The sequence below is a fragment of the Hylobates moloch genome, unplaced genomic scaffold (assembly GCF_009828535.3).
Source record: "Hylobates moloch isolate HMO894 unplaced genomic scaffold, HMol_V3 SCAFFOLD_9, whole genome shotgun sequence".
NCBI classification, from domain to species: Eukaryota; Metazoa; Chordata; class Mammalia; order Primates; family Hylobatidae; genus Hylobates; species Hylobates moloch.
In genome coordinates, this window is record NW_026652284.1 from 67,098,232 (window position 1) to 67,120,780 (window position 22,549).

The 22,549-nt window shown below is 37.0% G+C and overlaps 1 protein-coding gene across 8 annotated transcripts in view; it reads left to right on the forward strand.

Annotated features, from left to right (window-relative positions):
• The window catches only part of CNBD1 (cyclic nucleotide binding domain containing 1), a 757,023-nt gene that overhangs the window by 31,615 nt on the left and 702,859 nt on the right, over positions 1-22,549 (forward strand). For 7 of the 8 annotated variants that reach the window (XM_058444198.1, XM_058444197.1, XM_058444199.1 and 4 more), the window contains one exon: positions 2,231-2,344. The exons of the other annotated variant lie outside the window; for it this stretch is intronic. In XM_058444198.1, coding sequence (XP_058300181.1) covers positions 2,231-2,344 — 114 coding nt within the window. The remainder of the gene's footprint in view (positions 1-2,230; positions 2,345-22,549) is intronic. 8 annotated transcript variants of the gene reach the window in all.

Below are 22,549 nucleotides of genomic sequence, written 5' to 3' on the forward strand. Positions count from 1 at the left end.
TTTCTTTGTCCCTAGCATGCTAATTATTTTATATTCCATATTTAGATACATTTATTTACAGATTTCACATGGTTTTAGACAATAATAATTTTCTACTGAACACACAGACATATGTTGTTGTTTCAACAAGAGACTCAGAAGTAGGAATATGTTCCACATTACATTTTTGGGACCTAGAATATAAATTATAGCATTACAGGCCATTTAGGGGCTCAATCTGAAAAACCATGTCATCTCTAGCTCTAGCATTTGACTCTTCCATTTCAACCTTCCACGTTTTTCACTTCTTGGACACACTACTTTCGGAGACCCAGATCATAGACACTGAATCCATGTACATTACCCACCACATCTTGGAAATTCTCGAGAATTAGGTGAAGGAGGCAGCTAACTAAGGTTATACACATAAAGTGTGTAAGCGTAACTAGGGTTATACACATAAAAAATCACTTGGGTAAAAGTCTTAGTATTTGGGAATAAATTTTTTAGCCACTCCAAAGATGATCTATCCAGATCACCAATTGGAATAGGATTCCAAGTTTTGTAGTATAGGCTGCATATGTCTACACTTTTGTACTTCTTTGGACTTCAGCATCTTTTCAGGAACAAAATGGTTAGGAGTATCTAGTTAATACAGTTACGTAAGATGCATATACATTACTTAGAAGAGTGCCTAGCACATAGCAAGAACTAATGTGTTTTATTAAATGGGGGACAGAATATCCCAGAGGTTAAAATAATGGGTTTTGGAGTCAATTTAGTTTTCATTTGTACCCTGTATCCTCTACTTCTTAGTTATATGAATTAGGCAAATTATTAAGGTTGCAGTTTCTTTTTGTGCAGAAGGGTCAATAAAGTATCTCAAATAAGGTATATTGTCAGTTTATATAAATGTGCAATAATGCAAAACAATGTAAAAGATCTTAGTAAAATGATTTGAATATAACAAGAATCCAGTGAAAAACAGGTAGATGTGTAAAATAGATTATTGTAGAATGTGAGTTCCAAACAGAAATTTTTTTTTTTCCTGGGAAGCCTCTAATAAATCAGTGGTCAGATTTTAAAAAGATTCGATGCTTGGTGAATGTATCTATACACTGTGAGAAAGTGAATAAAAATGCCTAATACAGAAAATCACATCATATTATGTTGTTTGAATCAATTATGTTACATTAAAATAAGATTTTTAAAGTATATAGAATTTGTCTTGTGTAAAGCATCAATATGGTGTTTTAGGAACATTATCTTAAGAGAAGAAAAAGCTGTTATAAATATTTTAGAATGTGTTGTTATTATTTACAATGAAAATGAAAAAGACTTTTTAAAAAAGCCTTCTCTTGAGGATTTTTATGTTCATTGTCATGTGGCAACTATTGGCTAAGATGTTTGTCAGTGTTCAATTTGAAGTATGATAATTTTTTATAATTATTGAAATAAGCTCCCAAGATGAATGTTTAGCATTTTTAAAAAAATTGACCAACTTTTCATGGTGTTGTCAATTGAAAATTGAATGAGGTGGATTTTCCAGAAACAAATATCATTACCTAACATTTAATGACAATGCTATTCTCTGAATCTTGCTTATTGGCATTTTTGGTATTTGCGGTGAATCAAGGTGTAGCTGCATATTAGAGTCATCCTGAGGAATGTATTTAAAAAAGAGAAGCTCACCCAGGGCTCTACTGTTGGAGTTTATGATTATCAAGAAATGGATCAGAAATTTTTGCTTACAAAAAGGATCCTAGGTAATTTCAGTGATCTGAATTTGGAAAATGTTGATCTTTTGTTGTTGTAACACATCTTTATTCTAGACCTAAAAAATACTGCCTGTGATTTTAATACATGATGGCAAAGATTCAGATAAATACTCTCTCTAGTAATGTAGATGTAAACTACTTTAAATAATTTTAGGGGGATTTTAATTCTGTAGTACATTATATAAAACTTTAATCAATTATAGAAATATGAGTTTTAAAAAGACTGAACTTCAAAAATTAAATTTTTGACATTGACATTATCATACATTATCATACATTTTGTATTTCTTAAAATGTTTCTCACTGAGATTTGGATATTTTTAAAGCACAAAATATTTATATTTTATATTTTTGTTAGTTGCTTCTTAGACTAAATAGTATAGAATTGATATGTATATATTGAGTTAAAAATCTTTCTCTTGGAAGCTGTTATCCTATGACACTTACAATTTAATTTCTCTCTTCTTTTTAAGCCGGAGTATGAGCAGTATCTTATCAGCTCACAATACATTTATGAAGCAATATCCTAAAGTATTCCTGCACCAAAAACCCAGACTTCCTAAACTTTTCAAACAGGAGGAACGAAGGTAATGATACCTTCTTTTGAAAGCAAGGTTGATGGATGTGTATGCGTGTGCTTGTGCTCACACAAGTGGAACTCAAAACTGAAAATATTTCACCAGTTTCAGTCAAATATTTAGTGTGGAGGGCTAGGGAGCAGCCAAGGAAACAGAAATTAGTTGGTAAGGGTAAATTCAATTTTTGTTCAGCAAAAATATGTGTCCACTGCTAAAGATCATACTTATTTAAATTTTTTATCAAAGAATTGTTACCTTTTGCTAACGAATGTCAGTGTTTATGAAAGGGATTAAAATATTCTACAGGGTTTCATGAGAAACTTCCCAATGGAAATGATTAGAGTGTTTGTGGGTGGAAGATATTTGGAGGTCTGTCGTGGATCAAGGTATAAATGACAAAGTAATGGGGCACTGAAAGGCATTTGTGAAGCCTTTTTTACTGGGCTCCTGCTTCTAGGTGGACCTGCATTTAGATGTGCTTTATGTATTTTTAAAGTCAAAGCATGAGATTACTTAAGGGTGTTGCAGAAGGTGTAACTGCCCTCTCGGTAAAGGATGAAGGTGGATTGCCAGATCACATTGTGACGCAGCTCCTCTCAAATTGTCCCTGGCCCCAGTGGAACTGTAAGTTTCTTGTATCAGTGCAGTACCAGATCTAGAAAGGCATTCTCACTTCCTGGATGTAGTTCTCTTTGTTGTTCCTTAAGTATCTTACAGTGGATATGGAAACCTCCTACCCCATACTATTCAAGTAGAGTTGATCTGTTCGTATCCTTGGCTGTCCCACTGCCATACTCCCTAATAACTTCTGTTGCCATATCTGTAAGACTGTATTTTGCTTGTGTGTTTGCTAGTCAGTATTTTTATTTCTGACATTTAGCAGAGGGACTGACCCGTAAATGTGAATAGTAGATGTGTGTTGCCCCATGGGCAAACTGCTTACTGGCTGTATAAGGGAGCTGATCAAGAATATGTTTTCATTTATTTATGTCAACAATACAAATGTAAAAATTCAAACAAAACTATTGTGACAAATATGTTTCCAGGTGTTGGAAGATATCAGCATGAGAGACATAGATCTATTTCATTATCCCATACCTTTCTTTTCTTTATAGCCATAGGGCAAAATTATGTAAAACATATCATATTAGCTGACTGGGAAAAATCTCTGGGAGATGGAGTTGCTCTGCCTTTTCAAGAATAATTCTGTTAAATTAATAAAATCTTATGAAAACAGAGATTCAAATATAACTTTTTCCAAGACTGTATCTATCATGTAGATCAAACTACATCCCTAGATAGTAAGCCTGCCTGGAATGATCTACAATTCTTATACTGTGATTTATCAAGTTAACATCACTCTAGAAATATCTAATAAAAATATTTTGTACTTTTTGATTCCAAGTATACTCAATTTCTATTCTAATCTTGTTGATTAGAAAGAGACCTGTAAATGTAGCTCTGTCTATAGAATAAGGGACCAAGAGCTTTTATGGATAGCTGATGTGTTTATCTTGCCCTCATATTTCTTCATTAATCTACCAGCAGTGGTCTGCTTCTTTAATTAAGACATTAAACTTTGAGAGGACTACAGGGAAGCACCCAGCGGCTGTCAACATACTTGGTAATGAAATACCATCTTCATGTTTTTAAGAAAAGAGACAGACCCCAAATGTGTTTTAACAGTAAAACTGTGGTTTAAATGTGAAAATAAAGAGTGGACTGCCAAATACACAAGAACTAGAAAGATACACTATACTAATTAAGATTTGTTTAAGTGTCAGAAAAGCCAATAAAATTAGTTTAAGAATCAAGGGGAATTTTAAGAATCACATTTTAGAAATGTTTTGCTGTAGAGCTAACTTCACCATTAGATGATGACATTGGGACTCAGTTTCCTCTGTATCTCTGCCTCCTCTTTGCTGGGTTGGTTTCATCTTCACACATCATGTAATAGGTCTGGGAAGACCACATTCATTTATTTTACTGTTCAGGTGAGAATGGAGGTGTTCTGAAACAGGCCCAGCAGAAGATTCATTGAAATCTCTAAATTATATCATATCCCTGTATTGTCACTGTTCTGAATTTGCCAGTCTTGAACCACATGCCCACCTGAAGAGTGGGGAATATTGTTGACACTATATGAAGCACATGGGATAAGATTAGAAGAGAGAAAGTGGAAGCTCAGAAGAAAATTAGGGGCTGGGCGTGGTGGCTCACACCTGTAATCCCAGCACTTTGGTAGGCCAAGGCGGGCAGATCACCTGAAGTTGGGAGTTCCAGACCATCCTGGCCAACATGGTGAAACCCCGCCTCTACTAAAATACAAAAAATTAGCCGGGCATGGTGGCGCACACCTGTAATCCCATCTACTTGGGAGGCTGAGGCAGGGGAATCGCTTAAATCCAGGAGGCGGAGGTTGCAGTGAGCCAAGATTGCGCCACTGCACTCCAGCCTGGAGACTGAGCATGACTATCTAAAAAAAACAAACAAACAAACAAAAAAAAAAACCCTTAAACTGAATTAAATAGAATTTCCTAAAATATATTAAGAAAATTGTGAATTTTCTTCTAAGCTTAGTATACATGGTTCCCACATTCAATGTGATATATCTATAGATACCCTGATGATTGAAACTCAGCTTAGGTAAATCCAAGAAACTTTTAAAGGAATAAAACTGATGAGGAAACTTGCAAAACTGATGAGGAAACTTGTTAGCAGACATGAAAAACCTACACTGTTAACATTTACACTATTACAATTATTGATCAACAATATTTACCTGTTATCATTGTCATATATTTAACACTGTAATTCATTTAACACAAATATTATGTGATAGCTACAACAGCAAGTAAAGCACCTGCCTGGTTGTGGGCAGCTGGTGATGCCAGGTCATTTGATAAATATTGAAGGAAGACAGACAAGTTCAGGAGAGTAGGAGAAATGCTACATAGAAATGCTAAGTCCATGTGGAGAAAGGCACACAAATGAAAATAAGCAGAAGACCTGGCTAAGACATTGAGAAACAATTCTATATGAGCAAAAATTGAAGAATAGGATAAGAAGATGAAGTATTGCTTGGGACTTTGATCATTTTTTAAAATTTATTTTATTCATGGATTGATAAGAAGGTAAAATTTTGGTATATTCATATATATAGGAAATCAAATAGAGAAGAATCTGTGTTGTTTTAAAAAGAACACTCAGTTTTGACCCAGAAGACTTGGTTTTGTGTTTTTGTTTCACTCAATAGCAGAAACATGACTTTGAAGAAAGAAGTCTATTAACTCACACTCAGTTTTTACTCAGAAAAGGGCAGACAATATTAATCCCTTACTTCAGAGTTATGCATTGAAAAAAACTTTTAAATTGTACTAGTTTTCATTATTATCATGCACTATAGATGGCAGTGATGTTTTATGTACATTATACCATCTGTCAAGAAATTGACCTTTTTTCAAATAGATTAAACAACCGCAACAAAAAGAGGCAAACTTCACCTTATATAAAGTACCAGTATGTTTAAAGGCGGCTGTGAAATGAAATGATTTCCATATTCCAATGGCCAGATGAAATTAACAATGTTGTGATTATCATCATAAGAATTCTTTTTTTTTGTTTTGTTTTGAGACGGAGTCTTGCGCTGTTGCCCAGGCAGGAGTGCAGTGGCCTGATCTTGGCTCACTGCAACCTCCTCCTCCCTGGTTCAAGTGATTCTCCAGCCTCAGCCTCCTGGGACTACAGGCTCCCGCCACTATGCCCAGCTAATTTTTGTATTTTTAGTAGAGACGAGGTTTCACCATGTTGGCCAGGACGGTCTGGATCTCTTGACCTCGTGATCTGCCCGCCTTGCCCTCTCAAAGTGCTGGGATTAGGCGTGAGCCACTGCGCGGGGCCAAGAATTCTTTTTGATGATACTGTACAATAATTGACTGACCTGTTCCCAATAAACGTAATGGTCATTTTTTTAAACAACAAAATATGATTGCCATTTTGAGCCATCTTAACTCATTACAGAAAGATGGGCCATAATCCAGATTTACATCTATATCTTGTATTTAGAATACATAATTATAAATGCACTAATTTAAACAAAACGCTAGTTTTTATGTAAATAGGGAGCCCTTTTGCTTTCAACCTATTCTATGCTTATTTTAGAACTTTCTTTTTCACAAAAATTATAACTTTACTAACTCTTGATATTTTCATTTACTTTTTAATGACAGTCTTGGAAGTATTGTAAAGCTAGATGGTTTCCTGAGAATAGTGCAGTTAAAGTGAATTTGGTAAATAGTTTACATTTTTAAAATGTAATTATAACTTTCTACACTTGAAAAATTCCTAAATAAACATTGCAGTGATTTTTTTTATTATACTTTAAGCTCTAGGGTACATGTGCACAAGGTGCAGGTTTGTTACATATGTATACATGTGCCATGTTGGTGTGCAACATTGCAGTGATTTTTACTCAGAATATGTAAACTACAGCTCAATCTGTTTGCCTTTGAACATTTACTCAAATTTATACTCTCCAAACTTTATTCTCAGTACTATGATGAGAAATAGGAGAACCCTGGCTTAAGATAGAAAGTTATGATGCTTGCGGTTTAAATACATAGAAGAGAAACATTCTGCCGTCAAGAAATCTTCCGGTTTTGTGTTAAATTGGACAGTATAACCACCCTTTTCTGTATTGACATTCAACTATTTCTTTTATTAATTAATCCAATTATTTACCAAGTAGCTATTATATAGCAGGCACAGTGCTAGTGTAGAGTAAGATGAATGTGGTCCTTGCTCCTCTAGAGTTTATGAGTCAGATCTTCTCAAGGAAGATAGCCTTAAGCAATAATCCTGCTAATAATTATTTAAGCACAATTTATCTTCATGAATTCATCTTTCAGTTTTCAGATCGGATCATGAATTAGTCCAGGCTTTTAGTTGTAATAGAAATTGGACTCAAAGGAACATTAAAAAAAGTTGCCTATTGATTCGCCTAACCTACTGGAGGATGGGAAAAGCCAGCCTTAGAGAAAAGGAATACAAGATCTGGAGTGCTTGTCGGACTCTCTACTTCTCATCCCTGCTCATATTTGTAGATTATCCCAATTCTCTCTTGGTGATTGTGACCTTTCTCCGTGTGGCAGGGAACATGGTTACCAGAAGCTTTGAACTTGTAACACCTGTAACACTGGAGAGAAAAAGGAATTTTTTTCAGCCAGAATAATCCTGAAAAAGGATTGAGATTGGCTGCCCAGTGGCATAGAAACTGTTAGCAAAAGAAATGGGGGAGGGGGAGATAGGCACTGTAAACAATGACCGCTTTCCTAGGTGTAAGATAAATTAATACATATAGTCACAGTAATTTAAAAAATTGCTACATTGTTTACTTCAATACATTTAATATCTACCCTTTAAGCAATAAGAAAAGACATAGATTTTTAATCAATGTGTGTTTAGGTCAGTTTATGTCAGGAGTGAAAAAGAAATGAAGTGGAGTCATTGTCTGGGGTAATACCCAAGGTTTGTTGTTCCATGACCACGGAAAACTAGGACGTGGACACAACAGAGTGAGGTTAAGAGCAGAGGTTTAATAGACAAAAGAAAGGGAAAAGTTCTCTCCTGCAGAGAGAAGGGGTCTCAAGTGGGTCTTCTGGTCCCCAGTGAAGTGCAGGAGGTTTTATAGATGAGCTTGAGGAGGTTGTGTTTGATTTACATACGGCACAAAAAATTGGTCAGATCAGATATGCCGTTTACATAGCACGAAGAACTGGTTAGGATTAGGTGTGCTGTTTGCATAGCCTGCAAAGAAGCTGGCTACCTCACCCTAATCTTTAGTTATGCAGAAGAGTTCTCTACCTCACCATGTTGACTGCTTTTCTACTGTACATGTGGTGACAAAGAAAAGGGAAGATGGAGCCTCCATGTTGAACATACCTGGTTTCCAGGTAGCCTTTTTCTATTGGCACAGCTGTTGGCATTCACCCGTGCAAGCTTTTAGCTTGCTTATCTATGTTTGCAGCTGGATTTTTCAGGCTGCTCTCGTTAGAAAAGAAATTATTTGGGGGCTGCTTTTTGTTAAAAGGCAAGCCTTGCCTAAGACTCCTTCACCCTCACTATCTGCCTAAATGATTTCTTTTTAGCTCCTATATCAAAAGTTTAATGAAATGTTAGTAATTGAGGAAACAAATAATAAGCACCCAAAGAATTATGGAAACCTTTGTTAAAAATATATTTATTCAAAATGTGACTTTTTATTGATACATCATAGATATATGTATTTTTGGACATGTGATATTTTGATAAATTTATATTATATTTAATAATCAAATCATGGTAGTTGAAATACGTATTACCTTAAACATTATTATCTATGCTGGGAACATTTGAATTATTCTCTACTAGCTATTTTGAAATATACAATAGATTATTGTTTACTATAGTCACGAAGAAAGAAGTGACATTATCCTTGTTCATAAATGACATAAGCTTATATTTAGAAAACCTTAAAGATTCTACCAAAAACCGTTAGAAATGATAAAATAGTTCAATAAAATTACAGGATACAAGAGCAACATAAAAAATCAGTAGCATTTATATATGCCAACAGCAAACAATCAAAAAGAAATCAAGAAAGCAATCCCATTTACAGTAGACACAAAAATTGTAAAATACCTAGGAAAAAATTTAACCAAAGAATTTAAAGATCTCTACAAGGAAAACTATAAATTTTAACGCTGGTGAAAAAAATTAAAGAGGACACAAAACGTAAGAAGATATTCCATGCCCCGGATTGGAAGAATAATATTATTAAAATGTCAATATTATGCAAAATGTGACATTTTTATGGGGGTGGAAATTGAAGTATTTACAAAGAAGGCTGCTTACTTGTTATAATTTTATTTGACTTTTATAAAAATGTTACCAGAATTTGACCGTTTTAGTTCCAGAAGGGGTTAGTAAGCATTAAAATGTCAAGAAAATTTTTAAAAATTCACATTAACAACGTATAGTATTTGTACTAGATTGGTAGATATTAGGCAAAATGTTTATCAATCAGGGGTACATTTTTCTAGAGGGTGCAGACCAAAAATAATGTGGCAGAATCTAAGGGGAAACCAATGATATATTTGAATTATTAGCTATAATACTTCTTCCAGTATGCAGTCATGCACTGCATAACAACATTTCAGCCAACAATGGATCACATATACCATGGCGGTCCCATAAAATTAAAATGGGGCTGAAAAATTACCTATCACTCAGGGACTTCATAGCTGCCTGTAATGTCATACTTTAACGTATTACTTATGTTTTTATGATGATGTTGATGTAAACAAATCTATTGTGCTGCCAGTTGTATAAAAATATAGCATATACAATTATGTATAGTACATACTTGATAATGATGATAAATGACTATATTATTGATTTATGTATTTACTGTAACTTTTATTGTTATTTTAGAGTGTATTTATTCTATTTATATTTTTAAAAGGTTAATTATAAAACAACCTCAGACAGTCCCTTCAGGAGGGATTCCAGAAGAAGGCATTGTTATCATAGGAAATGACAGCTCCGTGTGTGTTATTGTCCCTGAAAACCTTCCAGGGGGATAAGACATGGGTGTGGAAACCAGTGATATCGATGATCCTGACCCTGTATAGGCCTAGGCTAATGTTTGTAATTGTGTATTTGCAACAACAAAAAAAAAGGTTAAAAAGTAAAAATAAAAATAAAAAATTTTAAAAATAGAAAAATGCTTATAGGATAAAGATAGAAACAAACAGCATATTTTTGTACAGCTGTACAATGTGTTTGTGTTTTAAGCTAAGTGTTATTGCAAGAGTAAAGACATTAAAAACAATGAAAAATCTTATAAAGTCAAAATGTTACAATAAGCAAAGGGTAATTTATTATTGAAGAAAGAAAAATATTTTACAAATAAATCTAGTGTAGCCTAAGTGTACAGTGTTTTTAAAGTCTATATTCATGTGCAGTAATGTCCTACTCACTCACTGACTCACCCAGAGCAACTTCCAGTCCTGCAGGCTCCATTCAAGGGAAGTGCCCTCTACAGGTACACCATTTTACATCTTTAATCCTGTATTTTAGTTTAGCTCTACCTTTTTTGTGTTTAGATATGCTTAGATACATAAATACTTACCATTGTTATTGGGGGAAACTGCCCCCCGATAATTCTTCGTTATTTCACATAGGTTATTTTCTGTTTTCCCTAAGTGTCGGCCGGTCTGAGAAATAAAGGGAAAGAGTACAAAAGAGAGAAATTTTAAAGCTGGGTGTCCAGGGGAGACATCACTTGTTGGCAAGTTCTGTGATGCCCCCTGAGCCATAAAACCAGCAAGCTTTTATTAGCAATTTTCAAAGGGGAGGGAGTACACGAATAGGGTGTGGGTCACAGAGATCACATGCTTCAAGGGCAACAAAAGATCACAAGGCAGAAGGTCAGGGTGAAACTAGAATCACTAGTGAACTTCCATGTCCCGCTGTGCATGCATGTCAGGGTTCAAGAGCAGAGAACCAGTCTGACTAGAATTTGTCAGGCTGGAATTTCCTAATCCTAGCTACTCCCAGGGTGGCCATTTTAGAGGCCCCACCCTGGGAATGCATTCTTTTCCCAGGGTTGTTAATTATTAATATTCCTTACTAGGGAAATAATTCAGCGATATTTCTCTTACCCGTTTTCAGTAATAAGAGAAATATGGCTCTGTCCCGCCCTGCCCACAGGCAGCTAGACTTTAAGGTTATCTCCCTTGTTCCCTGAAAATCGCTGTTATCCTGTTTTTAAGGTGCCCAGATTTGATATTGTTCAAACACACACGATTTACAAACAATTTGTTCAGTTAACACAATCATCACAGGGTCCTGAGGCAACATACATCCTCCTCAGCTCACGAAGATGATGGGATTAAGAGATTAAAGTAAAGACGACAGGCATAGGAAATCACAAGAGTATTGATTGGGGAAGTGATAAATGTCCATGAAATCTTCACAATTTATGTTCTTCTGCCATGGCTTCAGCCAGTCCCTCCGTTCGGGGTCCCTGACTTCCTGCAACACATTGTATTCAATTGCTTATAATATTTGGTACAGTAACATGCTGTACAGGTTTGTAGCCTAGAAGCCATAGGCTATACCATATTAGCTTAGGTGTGTAGCAGGCTATACCATTTATGTTTTTGTAGGCACACTCTATGATGTTTACCCAATGACAGAATTTCCAAATGATGCATTTCTCAGAAAGTATCCCTATCGTTAATCAACATATGACTATATTCAGATTACTCAATTAATCAAAATGAAAGTTGGTTAATTTTGAAGAAAATGTTAAACTAAAAGTCAGATATATAATATTAAGTGAAGAAGTTTCTTTTTGTAAAGAGTTAAAATGAGCAAACATGAAAAAAAAACTTGAATGATATCTACCTAATCTATACTTTCCTTAAGCTATATACTTAACAAAATCAATATTATTTTATCTAAAGTGCACTCTCAGAAAGAAAAAAGAGCAGAATAGTTGATTAATATGAACTGAATGCTTGAGCAAATGTATCAAATGAAATAGTAAAGAAGAAACATACTTAACTCAAAATGGCACGTGTCTAGCATAGAAAAAAGATTGTAATTATAACTGCCCAATGGGTTCTTCTTGCCTGTTGCCCAGATAGAGCCAATTTATCAAGGCAGGGAAATTGCAGTAGAGAGTTTAATTCATGCAGAGCCACCTGAACAGGGAACCAGAGTTTTATTATTACTCAAATCAGTTTCTCAGAGAATTTGGGGACTAGGGTTTCTCAAAGGTAGTTTGGGGGAAGGGTTGTGGGTGGTTAGGAAATGAGTGCTTGCTACTGATTGATTGTGGGTGCAACCACAGGAATGTGGGAAATGGTCCTCCTGTGTGCTGAGTGGCATCTGGGTGGGGCCACAGGAGCAGTAGGTGGGTCCTGTTAGAGCCATAGGTCACTGGACATGCAAAGAGCCTGAAAAGACATATCAAAAGGCCAATTTTAGATTCTACAATAGTGATGCTACCTTCTGGTATAATTAGAGAAGTTGCATGTCTTGTGACCTCCAGCATAATGGCTGGCAATTGTTTATGTCTACACCTTAGCTGAATGCAGCCTCCTCTGTCCTCCTAGGCTTGTGGTCGCCCATTAGCTTTACAAATGCAGTTGAGTTTGGGGGAACGGCTATTATCATTTAAACTATAAATAAATATCTCCCAAAGTTAGCTTGGCCCATGCCCGGGAACAATTAAGGGCAGCTTGAAGGCCAAAGGCAAGATGAGTATTGGCCAGCTCAAACTTCCTTCACTGCCATAATTTTCTCACTGTTATAATTTTTGCAATGGTGGTTTCATAATGATATATTCATATATAATTAACTTTCCAGACAAGATGTATAAGAACTCTTTGGAAATTCAGATGAGTACTAGAATCCAGCTAATAATTAAGAGTGCATTAGAGTGAATGTGCATTGCCTTGACATATAGTGTCTATTTTGCCACTCAGTAACTATATGACTTTGGAGAAGTCAATCTATCTGGACATTAGTTACCTTATATCTAAAATAAAATGCTCGGGTAGATGACAGTTAATTCTCCTTTTAGCTCTTTTAATCTAAGTTTCCATTTTCTAGTTGATGTTACAGATACTGTAGGGAGATAAATATATGTAATGAAGATAATATTTTTGTGTTAACTTTTGATGTATCTTCCCTTATGACTATTTTCTTCCCTGTATCCCATGTGCCATCATGGTCTCAGAGAAAAGAGCAGGAAAAATATTACTTTAAGTAGGAGGAAGATATACAATGGAGGTGTTACTGGTGGCAAATCTGTCCGGGTCTGCAGCAACGTCAATGATTGTCTCCTCAGAAGAGAGAATTTGACTAAAGGGCGTAAGGCAGAAGGAGAGATTGAGGCAAGTTTTAGAGCAGGAGTGAAAGTTTATTAAAAAGTTTTAGAGCAGGAATGAAAAGATGTAAAGTACACCTGAAAGAGGACCAAGTGGGCAACAGGAGAGATCAAGTGTACTGTTTGACCTTTGACTTGGGGTTTTATCACTGGCATACTTCTGGGGTCTTACATTCCTTCTCCCCTGGTTCTTCTTTTGGGGTGGGCTGTCTGCATCCACAGTGACCTGCTAGCACTGGGGAGGTGAGCATGCACAGTGTGTTTACTAGCGTTGTATGCATGCTCACTTGAGGCATTCTTCCCTTCCCAGTTGAATGTCCCTAGAAGGTCATATACCTGTTAAACTCTGCCATTTTACCTCATAATGTGTATGTGTAAGTCCACTTCACCCAATTCCTGGGATCTTACTGGAAAACTGCTGATTGCCAGTTTCAGGTTTTTTCCATCTTTTGGGAGTCTGCCTTTCTCTGGTGCTGGCTGCGACCATTATTATTTTATTTTTTTGAAATGGAATCTCACTCTGTCACCCAAGCTGGAGTGCAGTGGTGCAAACTTGGCTCACTGCAACCTCTGCCTCCCGGGTTCAAGCCATTCTCCTGCCTCATCCTCCTGAGTAGTTGGGATTACAGGCACCCACCACCATGCCCAGCTTGTTTTTTTTTTTTTTTTTTTTTTGAGACAAGGTCTCACTCTGTCACCCAGGCTAGAGTGCAGTGGCGCGATCTTGGCTCACTGCACCCTCCACCTCCTGGGTTGTAGCGATTCTCATGCCCCAGGCTTTCCAGTAGCAGGGACTACAGGCGTGCACCACCATGCCCAGCTGATTGTTTTTGTGTTTTTAATAGAGACAGGGTTTCACCATGTTGGCCAGGCTGGTCTTGAATTCCTGACCTTAAGTGGTCCACCTGTCTTGGCCTCCCAAAGTGCTGGGATTACAGGTGTGAGCCACCATGCCCAGCCCCAATTATAATTTTGGAGAGATAGTTAACAACTACCTATCACCTGATGGTCACCTGACATTCCTGGGTTGGGGAGGGTCTCCTGCCCTGTTCATGCCTTACTAGCTACCTACTGCAACAGAGGCATATGGGAAAGAGGAGAGCTATAGAAATAAAGAAAGTGAGATAAACTTAAAAATTGCTTATCTTTATCCATTCCCGTCCTTGGTATGAATCTCACAGTCAGAAGTGTAGAATATCTAGATAGTTGGGCCAGGCGTGGTGGCTTATGCCTGTAATCCCAGCACTTTGGGAGGCCGAGGCGGGCGGATCATGAGGTCAAGAGACCAAGGCCAGCCTGGCCAACATGGTGAAACCCCGTCTCTACTAAAAAATACAAAAATTAGCTGGGTGTGGTGGCACGCACCTGTAGTCCCAGCTACTCAGGAGGTTGAGGCAGGAGAATCTCTTGAACTTGGGAGGTGGAGTTTGCAGTGAGCCAAGGTCATGCCACTGTACTCCAACCTGGTGACAGAGTGAGACTCCGTCTCAAAAAAGAAAAAAAAAAAAGAATATGTAGATAGTTATTGAGGAAGCTGCATCTTCTAGGACAATGATAATCAACTCAAACTACGCATTAGTATCACCTTAAGAGTTTTCAAAAATACTAATGCCAGATCTGTGTCCACTGACATTATGTAAATTGGAGTCCCTGGCTTCAGGCTAGGACCTTAGTAATTAAAAAATAACTTGTAGGCGATTCTTGAAAATTACTGCTGTAGAGGAAGACCTAAATTGGGCTCAACAGAACAATCAACATGAAGAGAGACTAGTACAGAACTGGTGGAGATAGATGTCTTGGGATCTACCTTGAGTTAGTGCCATTAGTTCCACTTGGTCTGTGTCTAGCATGCATGGAGGGGGTCCAGAATTTCCCATGAACACTGGTAAGGGTAGAATGAGTTGCCAGTAGGACTGATGGGTGGTAGAACTCTGGGGAGGGGAAGACCAAGCTGCTGAGTCAGGAATCTGATGCCATGAGGGGAAGATAGTTAAGAGCGGATGCAGAAGCAGAAAAATCCATTCATTCCTAAGTAGATACCAATCCAGAGTCAACCTGCTGGCCACTCTGCAACATGAACATGATGATGATCAGCTGATAGCTTCCTCTCTCCAACCACAATCATGTAAGCAATCCAACCCACCCCCAACACACACCCAAACCAAGTCCAGAAAAAAATATGAAATTGACAGAAAATTGTTAAAACAGCCTTTATTTACCTGACAGAAACAAAGTCCTTCTAATTATACTTTTTCAAATTAATGAGACTGAGATATCATAAAATGGTATTGGAGGAAGAGGATCTGTGAGCTCATGAGAAATTTTTAGATTCTTTATAGAAAATAAACTATTTTCTCTGTACACCTTAGCATTTAAGTAAATTTTCAATACCACTAATCTATTTAGCCATTAAAATACTTATTTAAACTCTATCCCTATAAAGGGGAATCAGAGTAAAATGCCTTTTAAATATGAGAAGTTGCAGAGGATCCTGTCTCTTTAAAACATTCAATCCTAATTGCCCACCTCTCAGGATACATGATGGTTGCAGCATAGTTAGCATGGACTCTGTCATGACTTAAAAAAAAATATTTGTAAACATGCTTTCTTAAAGTTGCATCATAAACTCTTCTTTTAGTAAATGGAAGTGTTTGACAGAAAAACACCTGTGTAAGCAAACCTTGAGAATATGTTACTAGAACATGTTTCTTTCCTCACTGGTTCATATTATACAGGTTTACATATGCTGCTACAAAAGGTAAGTATAGGCATGCTGATATGATTTGGTTCTGTCCCTACCCAAATCTCATCTTGAATTGTAGCTCCCACAATTCCCATGTGTTGTGGGAAGGACCTGGTGGGAGATTATTGAATCATGGGAGCCGTTTCCCCCATACTGTTCTCATGGTAATGAATAAGTCTCATGAGATCTGATGGTTTTATAAGGGGTTTCCCCTTTTGCTTGGCTCTAATTCTCGCTTGTGTGCTGCCACATAAGACATGCATTTTGCCTTCTGCCATGATTGTGAGGCCTCCCCAGCCACATGGAACTGTGAGTCCATCAAATCTCTTTTTATTTATAAATTACCCAGTCTTGGGTATGTCTTTATCTGCAGTGTGAAAACAAACTAATACACATGCTTTCTTTCTTTAAAAAAAAAAAAAAAAGATTTAGGGAGTAAAAGTGCAATTTTGTGTAGGCATCACCCAAATAGTGTACACTGTACCCGTTAAGTAGTTTCTTTTTCCTAGCCCCACCTTTGTGAGTCTCCAATGACTATTATTTCACTCTATGTTCATGTGAACACATTATTTAGCTTCCACTTGTAAGAACATGTGGTATTTGATTTTCTGTTTCTGAAAATATCATGCTTTTTTTAAAAAAAAAATAAAGAGAAAGGCAATTGGAACTTTAATTTTGCCCCTATAAAAATGAAATGTCATATATCAACAAGACCGAAAAATAAACATGCCCTCAGCAGTTAACCCTGACTATAGAAGACAAAACTATGTAAACAAAGAAATACACATGGGATTCATTCATATTGGGATCCAGAAATACATACTGTGGATGATAGTGGAATACACACTCCTTTTGGTGTTAAGAGGAAATCTTTAGACAAATCAAATATGTAACAGTTTATTTGAGCCAAGAATGATTCATGAATCAGGCAGTACTCAAAACTGGAAGAGGTTTAGAGAGCTCCAACCAGCCATGTGAGCAGTGAGTTCTTATAGGCCAAACAAGGGAGCAAAGTGTAGAAATTACCTGATTGACCAGTAAGGTATCTGCCTTATTTGCAAATGGTGTGATAAAACATCTGCTTTATTTGAGCACGATTCAATCAGTTGACTGCCTGTGATTGGCTGAAGCTTTGCTGTTTGTGATTGGCTAAAATCCAGCTGTTTGTTACAAAACGTATACTCCTGAGTTAGGTTTCTGTTTGTTTACACACTAAGTTAAGTTGTGGTTTGTTGATTAGGAACCCAAAGTACTGAGACAGCCTCAGGCTAGTGGCCTCCTGCTTGTTTAATAACAATGGGAATTTATTATTAAAAGGTAATTATTAACTATTTAGAGGTAGAATTACTAGGCAGTCAATGACAGAAAGCTGACTTTGCTGTCAAAGTGACTTTTAATAAACTTCAGATTAGTGCTTTTCAAACTTTAATATGTGCACAGGTCTCCTGGGGAGCTTATTAAAATGCAGATTCCAATTCAGAGGGTCTTGAGTGTGGCCTGAGATTCTGGGTTTCTAACAAGCTACCAGCTGATGCTAATGATGGTGGTTCATGGACCACAATTTGAACAGCAAGCTTACTATTTGATATGTTTCTTTTTCTTTCAGAATGTGAAAAAAAAAGGTCACTAAACTGTAACTTTTCTATTGGGAAAAGTTTCTACTGGGAGATTTTAGCCCACATTTTAAAGTATTAATTCATTCATCTAAGGGCTTATTTCAATGAGATAAACTACAAAGCTGTGTATGATCTTTGGTCATAATATACTTGATTTATTAAATTTAGCAACCAATCACATGTTCACTTAATGTGCATAGCTTTCCTGTTTGGAATTTTTTTGGTATATTTTAATTTAGGATCTTTTAATGAAGTCCAACCAGTATCTATTATCTCAAAAAGTTCCATTTTAATTAGGTACTAAATCAGATAAGAAAAAGAGAGCAAGAAGTAGATTGCGAAGTTTAGGAGTTTCCAGGCTTATAACTTAACCAGGTAATGGTAGTATTTTGTAAAATCATTTTCTCTTAGTTTGTGTTATATAACTTAGAATAATTTGGAAGGCAGCTATGGTCACCACTATACCACCAACACAGAACTTAATAATTTGAACAGAGGAGAACAAAAGAATTTTGGCAATGTACATATTGTATGCTCCCTCTCCCACTAGCCCCAGGACTCCACTGGCTACTCTCTAATGTGCCAAAGGCAGCCTGACCCAAGGAAGTCTGTTGGGAATGTTTCTCATGGGCTCAGAAGTCTGTACGCTCAGTCACCCAAATTGCCAGTCACACCAAAAGCTGTCAAAGTACGTTTTAGGCAAAAAATTGCTATGTAAGTTTGGATTTTAGATTCTAAAGAGGCTAGGACATCCCAACTGCTCGAATTAAAGAATTTTACTGAGAATTTTACTTCTAGATCTAAAAGCAGTAAACATGTAGCTTTGATCTGGGTTAAAATGATGAAGGGCTTCTCTGTAATACTCATCTTTTTTCCCAAACACATTTTAAGACAATCATTGGTATAGTGTACGCATAGTCTAGATGGATTATAAATTCTCTTTAAATGTGTGAGAGCAGAAAATGTTCAAAAGTAAAGATGAATATTTGGAGAAGAAGCAACTGAAAACCTAGAGCAAATGGATTCTGATAGACTTAAAAAAAAATCTCTGCAAAATTGCATTTTGAACTTGTGAGTTCCTTTTGAGCTTTTGAACTTAATTTCTTTCTCTAGCATAGCTGAAATTACCCATATGATACAGCTACATCTAAGTGTACTTATTTCATGCTAGTGTGGATCTGGCCTCAGGATAAATAATAAATGTTTGAACCATAGGCTATTTGAAAATATGTATCTAACATTAGAATAAATGAAATTATTCTTGTTACGACTATAAAACCCACATTTTCTCTGAATCCCAAGGTCTGTTGAATGAGATGCTCCTTGTGTGTTTTTTTTTTAAGTCAGCCCTATAGTTACTGTTTTACCAATTTATTCTAAAAAATAAAAAAAGAAACACTAACTGAAAAGAAACCTCACAATAATACTGTATTAGTCTGTTCTCACACTGCTAATAAAGACACAGCTGAGACTGGGTAATTTTTAAAGCAAAGAGTTTTCATTGACTCACAGTTCCACATGGCTGAGGAGGCCTCATGATCATGGCGGAAGATCAAGGGACAGCTTACATTGTTGGAGGCAAGAGAGAATGAGAGCAAAGTAAAAGGGGAAATGCTTTATAAAACCATCAGATCTAACACTTATTCACTACCACAAGAACAGTATGGGGGAAACTACCCCCATGATTCAATTATCTCCCACCAGGTCTCTCCTACAACACATGGGAATTATGGGAGCTACAACTCAAGATGAGATTTGGGTGGGGATTCAGCAAAACTGTCAAATAACTTGTCATTTGTTTATTCAGTAAGACAATATATATACTGAGCACCAACTGTGTGCTAAGTGCAAGTCAGAGAGGGCCTCTGTGCTCAGAGCTTGGTGGTGCTGACGGGGTCTGAGTAAGAGGCGGTAAGAGCAGTGTAGGGGGTGTCAGAGGAAGACTTCAGGGCACGGGCAGTTGCATTGAGATTGCTTACATTGAGGGCAGATGGTGTACTGGAAGATCAGAGAAGCAGAGGAGGCTTTCTTGAGGAAGGAATGTTGAAGTTGAAGGATAAGAGTTGTCCAGAAGAAGAGAAAGATTATCTGAGGCAAAGAGAACCACATCTGATAATTCTTCACATTGTTGATTATCTAAATGCTGTCAAAGCCACCTCAGCTGATACTCTAATTGCCCACATTGGTAGTTGTCACCAGAAACTTGTTGAAAAATGTTTTTTCAAAACATTTAAATGATCTCCCCCACGGGTGTCAAGATGGGAGTGACGGCTTGAGGTGGGAGAGGAGACAAATAGGAAGAAAGGAAGAGAAAGAGAAAAAAGAAAGAGAAATAAAAAAGGCAAGGCGAGGGAGTAGTGGACATGCAGGTCATAGGAGCAATATTTGGACCTTTTGGAAGTTTTATGAAGGAAGAAAAAAGTTTATATTAATAGAAATCTAACATTGTCTCTGCCATGCTTTGGTCTTGTCCTTTGTACCCCAAATTAACTCCTCTACCATGACATAAAAAGGAAAACCTGGATGGCTTGGGGCATTATTGTAGCCAAGTGATGACAATTTGTACAAATTGTCTACACGCATAAGATTTGCTTGCAGTAAATTAGAAAGTTACAAGAAAGTTTCAAGTCTGAGTTAAAAAAAATCCACTTATGATGATAACTGCCACTGAGTAATGGTAGATTATGCTAAAAAGGAAGGTCCTTTTGTTTTATGCTTCCTTCCTGATTGCTTTGGTTTGAAGCATCTGGGTATAGGTGCTGAGAAGGGGTGAATTGCTCTGCCTGGTAGAGATGTTCTAATTTAGAGTCACGGAGCAACCAGGAGTGAAGAAATTCAGAGAAAAAGGGGACAGGAAAGAAGCAAGAGGAACCTGGAAATGATTAAAGAAAGGTATGCACTAAATAAGAAGAAACTACAATGCTGGGATGGGGGTGAGGACATTTAAAAAAAGAAAGAACTATTAATGGATTTCAAGTACGTTGTAATATGTGATACTGTTAGCAGAAGGAGGGCCTTGAGAGTGAGTTCTCCAGCTCCTTGGCGTTTTTAACAAAGAATTGGACAAAACACACAAATAAGGTAACAAAGGAACAAAACATAGGAACAAAACAGCGAAGGCAGTGATTTAATAAAGTGAGAAAGCACGCCACAGGGTGGGAGTGGACCTAAGCAGGCGGCTCAAGGGCCCAGTTACAAAGTTTTCTAAGTTTGAAGTACTCCTTTTGAAGTCCCTATCAGTTACCCTTGTCTCGATGAAGGTCTTGGTCTGTGGCTAATTAAAGGCTGAGGTGAATTGGAGTCCTGTGCAGATGAAGGGATGGTCCCCGCTTGGTCCACAGCCATTCCAGGGCACCTTCCCTTTCTATCTGAGACATGGTAGAAGGGAGGGTTGTAGGGAGAGTAGCCTTTGATCTTTGCTACTGGGGCATGGGGAGAGCGGTTTTTCCTTTTAGTTTAACTTTTGGAAGTTGGTGTTAATTGGTCTCAGGATCCCTGCCCCTAGACCCAGGTGTTTTCCTTTTGACCCAGCTTTGGGAAGTCAGCACAAATTGGACTCAGATTCCCCGCCCCCAGCCTTTGGTGTTTTCTCTTTTAAGAAGTCAGCACAAATTGGCCGTAGATTCCCTGCCTCCAGACCCTGTTCTCCTGCGTCAATGCAACATCTCTTTAGGATATCCTCAGTATTTGGTAAGTTCTAATTTCAAGTGCTCTGCATGGTTGCTTTCATTTAGTTCAGTTTTGTTGAGAAAATATTAGGAAAAGTTGGATTCATTTCTGGGTAAACAAGCCATAGAATAAAGAGAGCATTTAAAGAAGAATCATAGAAGGACAGGAGACATCAGAACAGAATCTTCTGGGAAACTGCTGAAATCTTAGGGAGAGCTTTACACTTTCATGGATTTCCATGGGACCGTATCAAGACCCTAAGGGACCAACGAGTCCCAGCTGGCATGACCATATGCAATGAAGGGAGAAAAGCCCATCTTCGATTTAAAAGTAGTAAGTTCCATTCAATTCAATTCAAAATGATATAGTTCAAAGTTTGTAAGTTTCAGGTTGTGTTACTATTGGTGGCAGGAAATGTACCTCCCTATGTCCTTAAATTCGAGCTTCTATTTTCCCAATTAGATGCCCCATTCATTACTTAGCACTATAGGACTAAAATCTACTTGAGAAGCTTACAATGAAAGGAAAAAGAAATTCTGAAAATTCACAGGCCACATTTTCTGTAAGTCTTGCTTGAGTGACCATATACCTGAATGGCTAGAACGATGTTTTCTCATTATTTCTCAACGATCAGTAATAATTGTAGGTAGAGAGCATTTGAGCCAAGGCAAGTTGTCTACAGAATGTGGAAACGGGGTTGAAAAAGGAGCTAGATGACAGTCATCGAGATGAGGGTGTAGGAACTCCACAAATAGCTAATTTAGGAATGCTAAACAAAATCAAAGATCCGTTAAAATTAGATAATGTAGATTTGTAATTATCCAGGTGTGTGACTAATTCGGCAATGTTCTGTGGGTGGAAAAAGTAGAGTGGTTAAAGTGGAAAATGGAAATGATTCATACCTGGGAGCTGAGACAGTGAAGACAATGAATATATTTTTGCCTGACTTAGGAGTTCAACAAATGTTTCTGAATTGAATTATAAATAGAAGGAATTTAGGCTGTGAGTGAAGATGGAACATGATATTTGATAATTATTTTATAAATGCTTATTAATATATTGCTATATATTAAAGCTTGTCTTAAGATATCCCAACTCTTTAATTTGCTTATTTAATTTGAATTTGTACTTAGGAAGTAAATCTGTATAATAATAATCATCTCTGAACAAGTTGACTTTCTTGCATGTTTCTATAGCTTGTCATATATTCTGGAAAATGTATTGCTACTTTAGCCTAAAGAATACAT